This window comes from Cotesia glomerata, linkage group LG6, assembly GCF_020080835.1.
Source record: "Cotesia glomerata isolate CgM1 linkage group LG6, MPM_Cglom_v2.3, whole genome shotgun sequence".
Classification (NCBI taxonomy): domain Eukaryota; kingdom Metazoa; phylum Arthropoda; class Insecta; order Hymenoptera; family Braconidae; genus Cotesia; species Cotesia glomerata.
In genome coordinates, this window is record NC_058163.1 from 10,996,047 (window position 1) to 11,000,931 (window position 4,885).

At 29.8% G+C, this 4,885-nt stretch overlaps 1 protein-coding gene across 1 annotated transcript; it reads left to right on the forward strand.

The window, feature by feature from the left end:
- The first annotated feature begins 1,555 nt into the window (after positions 1-1,555).
- LOC123267025 lies at positions 1,556-3,816 on the forward strand. The gene is made up of 2 exons (XM_044731506.1): positions 1,556-1,778; positions 3,239-3,816. Exons 1-2 carry the CDS (start codon positions 1,671-1,673, stop codon positions 3,725-3,727), a joined length of 597 nt encoding a protein of 198 aa, XP_044587441.1. The 5' UTR covers positions 1,556-1,670; the 3' UTR covers positions 3,728-3,816.
- The last annotated feature ends 1,069 nt before the right edge of the window (positions 3,817-4,885 follow it).

The window sequence follows — 4,885 nt, forward strand, 5'->3', positions numbered from 1 at the left end:
GTCAAGCCCTTTCGAATGGCACCAACCGCGATGAAATCGGTCAAGCCGTTTAAAAGTTATAAGCGGTTCACATACTTTCACACACACACACACACACATACAGACACCGTGACAACCTCGCGGGTATAGTCAGGGAAGCTTCTTGTGACCTTCAAACGTCGAGATCTGATGAAAACTCGATTTTTGCAAAACGGGGTGAAAACAATAACTTCCCGATTTTTGAAAATCTTCGATTTTCTTAGCGGGAAGTTAAAAATAGCTAAAAACGAAGAAAGGATTCAATTTGGATTCTTCCGTGCGAATTTGGTTTCTGAATTGCTGCCTAGTTAGGTAGCCAAATTCGGACCGAATGAGGCTTAGATAGTCACCAGCAAGTGTGGTTTCCAAACCACCGCCCAAGTCGGAAGCCAAGTTAGGCCCAAACTCGTGATTGTGTTACTTCCGGGACGTGGGCCAACTTTGGCTTCCTGGTTCGGCGCGAGCTTGGAATTCGACATGCCTAATTCGGAACGAACCACCACCGAACTTAAATTTCTGGTCGAGAAGCTGCGTTATATCATATTTATAAACTTTTGCATGATACGTGTTTTCTGAATCAAATTGACGAGCTATAAGGTAAAAGCCCCAATAGATGATCACGTACCAGTATATGATCACTCCATGTATTTGTATATCTATATTCACAAATATAGGTATACAAATACATGGAGTGATCATATACTGGTACATGATCATATATTGGGGCTTTTACCTTATAGCAAGACGATATTTTGTAAAAATTCTGTTATCAGAACAAATGCCGCTGTTCGATTTCTATGAAATCTACTAAACATATTCGAATGCATCATTAATAATTTATTAATTAAAAATTCATATTGTTACTATCCTCAAAACTAAGTAACGTTAATAAATAATGCATACCACACAATTGATAGGGCGAATTACTTACATCAAATTTGTCCAGACTTAATTTTTTCTTATCACATAAGGATAAACTGCAAATAGAATTGTTTTTTATGATAAGAACTTTAAACTTTCCGCTAAAAGAATTTTAAATTATAAACAGGATATGAAGTTGTTGTTTTTAATCCTATTTTAGATAAAAATGTTATTTGTTTTTACTATCCAGATTGTTTAAAAAAAAAAAAACTACATGTAGTCGATGCATCGAATATTGTAATTTTAACCAAAATCAGCTGATACCTTCAAAAATTGTTGCAGTTTATTATTAATTACTTGAAAAATAATGTTGTATATATGTACAACCGAATAATTTATTTAAAATTCAAAACATATAAGTGATTTGATTGGTGCCTTGATATACTTTCTAAACAAGAAAAGACACGATAAGTATCCTAGGGAAAGTGCAAGCGCAGCCGCCATGTTTAAATAGCGGTAGTTTAAAATTTTCGTCACGGAGCTTAGATAGAAGGAGAACGATCGAGATAAGGGGTTTGGTATAAATGTGTCCTCAAAAATAGCAGCAAATTACTGATGCCTACTCTCACCACCAGAGTAGCGCCACTATCAACTCGATCTCTGTGACGTCATTAAAGACAGCAACTTTGCTACAACGCATGTAAACACAAATGCATGTGTACATTCATGTTTTTTGGCTATACTTAATATTTTTTTAATTTTTAAAGTAATTAAATCAATAATTTTGAAAAATGGTGAAGAAATGTGCAGTTAAAAATTGTATGAGTGGCAGTATAGCAGAACGAAAAATGAAGTTGAAGCAAAATAATCGTCCAACGGCTTTATTTCAAGTACCAAAGGTAAGATAACCTATAGTTTTAAATTATTTCCATTTTCAAAATTAATAATTGTGATTGAATAACAATAAAAATTTAATTTTTATTTTATGTAATGGTTTAAAATAATAATTAATGTATATTTTTTTAACAATGATCACTGTTAGTGACAAATAACAGTATATAAACGATATGTTGTTAGTAGGAGTGAAATGTTTAATTTTTTTTTTTTTTTTTTTTTATTATTATAAACACCAAACGTAATGAAAAGAAAGAATTTTGAAGTCTGTTTAAAAAAAGTGGAGTCTAGAAATAAGATAAAGTTTGTGGATTATTAATTTTGTATGGGTGATTCTCTGTAAGGATGTTTTTTGCTGTCCCAGGCATTTTTTTATTAGAAAAATTGTTATTTTGTTACTAAAAAAAATTTATTATGAAAGTAAAAAAACATTTCTATTTGGAGCATTGAAAACTAAAATGGAATAAATTTTGGGTTTTTTACTATAAATTCGTAAACCACCGAAATGTCAGTCCCCTGGGCTGTCCCAGTCCCAAAATTAAAACTTTAAGATTAAATTTTAAGTTATTCGTCCATAATATATAATTTGGTCCATAATGTTTATAAACTTAATTAGTTAACTAACAATCTTCTTCAATAAAAAGTACCGAAAGTTATTAATTTGTTTCATTAAATTCATTAAATCAAAGTTTGTCCCAGGCATTTTAAAATCAGTCCCCTGCCAAAAGTTCAAAGCCAAAAAAAAAATCCAACGTATTATTTTACCTTTTGTAAGGTTTATAAGGATCTAACTAGCCTTAAGTTAATAACCATAGGACTGATAGTGCTTTATCGGCATTTTATTTAGTGTCAAAGCACGTTTGTGCTGGAAATATGTGTCTGGGCCACTTCAAAACTCAATCCCCTGGCAACTATTTTTATTTATAATTTATTTATAAAATTCGATCCATAAGTCTTAATATTATTCTAATTAATGTAAATATTCATTGAGCACTTCAAAAGTTGAATGCATTGAAATAATTTGCTTGATTTTTCTCAATTAGATGAAAAAAAACAGTCCCCTGGCAAACAGTCCCCTGTCATGTTATATGGCAAAAGATACACAAATATCGAAAAAGCAAAAATTAATTTGGCTGTTTATTTATTATCATTGAGCTGATAGTTTAGTAGCCCTTGTTAATTTTTTTTCTAATAAAATCACAAATAATTTGGTCGGACAATCTTGTACAGATTTGAGACGTCCTTACAGAGAATCACCCATATACTATACATTTTCATCTTTGGACTTTGAAAAATTCTATCCATTCATTTGCACTAATAAAAAAATTAACTTTGGAAAAAAAAAAACAAAACTTTTAGAAAAATTAATTCTTTAGGTCGAAGCTTTAATGTACATGTTTTCAAATCAACATAATATTAACAAATAATTAATATGTAAGTAAATGTTTTTTTTGTTTGAAATTAGTGTCCGAGCATGTTGCAAAAATGGAATGATTATGATGTCGCTCAAACCAGTGAATACGTCATTGCCTATATAGCTGGTTACGTTGTCCGAAAAATGCACCGATTTTCTCGATGTGAAAACTGTCTCAAAAGTCTTGAGTCCGAGACATCATCTGATAGAGATAGAGTTATCGACTTAATGAGTGAACACTGCAAACGTCCAAGTGATAATTTATTTCTTCTCATCCAGAAATTAGAAAATACTGTTTTAAGTGTTGTCGGGACTAAAACTGTAAAAATCGATACGATAAATCAAATTGTTGATAAAATTTCAACAAAGAAATCATTACCTTTCTTAGGATGCGACGAACATCAATCAATTTTGATGAAAAAAATTTTAAGTTATTTTATTACGATTAGGGGCCACTTTTTAGCAAGCCATATTAATAAAAACTATAACGAAAAAAAAATGAAAAATAAGAAATTACGAAAAATTTCGAAAATAGTGTAAATCGTACTTATATAACTTAATCGTACTAATTAAAATATTATTTACGTGACATAAGCTTTTTGATAAATTATTATCGTATATATATATTAGGGTGATTTTTTTTTTTTTACTTTATTTTTTTTTTTCGGTCCCATCGTGAATTCTTGTTGGAAATACCCAAAAAAAAAATTCCCTGAAAGTTTGAGCTCTTAATATTAATTAACGTCCTCGACCAAGGCATGTGAATATTTCCCATTGAAAATACACAAAAACTTTGATTTTTAATTTTTGAATTTCTAAAGCTCAGCGGCATTTTATGGGATCACTTTGATCGAAGATGGTTTTTCCTTAGAATTGAACGCTCTACAAAAGTGCCCATTGCCGCAAAGTCGTAACTCACACTGGCGAGGCAGTACGGGCCACTGAACCTGATTTTTTCATAAAATTGGCGTTTTTTCGCATTTATCTCGTAAATATCAAGAGCTACGGAAAAAATGTAAATGACAAACTTGTAGAGAATTCAATTTCCAACAAAAAAAGTCCTATGGACCAAATCGCTAAGATCAATATTAAGCGAGATATTAAGCCTTGAATATATTTTTTCGTGAAATTTTGGCCGATCATTGATTTAAACTTATTAATATCTTGTTTACTTTCTCTGTTTTTTATATTTTTTCTTCAATATATTTTTTTAAGGCTAGAAAAACAGGATTTGATAAGTATCTTACATTATAAAAGCTTATATCTTAAGAATCTTTAATAAATAATGGATTTACGAGTTTCTGCATAAAACTTATGAATTCAATTACACTTAAATAATTTATATATTATTAACAGTTTATTAAATTATAATAGTTCGAATTATATTAACAACAATAAGTATTTAATAAAAATAAAAACAACAATACCAATTAATTATTATTGAAAGCAGAAAAATAAATTGTTAGATTAATTCATTGTCAATATATTGTGATTTTTTACACGATGTGTATTGAGATCGATGGTGCTGAACAGTTTGAAAAATTCTTTGTCTTTCATCTTCGTTATAAGTCAATACTTCATTAAGGGGGGAAATACGTGTACAGGCTTAAAAAAATTCAATTTTTTTTTTTTTTTATAAATCACTTGTAAAACTATTCAAAAATATAGATTGAAAATTTCAAGTCAAAATTTCTATTC

Excerpts from the sequence above, each read along its gene's own strand:
- LOC123267025 (XM_044731506.1), top strand. The coding sequence starts at position 1,671 with ATGGTGAAGAAATGTGCAGTTAAAAATTGTATGAGTGGCAGTATAGCA. Across the intron at positions 1,779-3,238 it reads CTTTATTTCAAGTACCAAAG|TGTCCGAGCATGTTGCAAAA; the intron begins GTAAGATAACCT and ends GTTTGAAATTAG.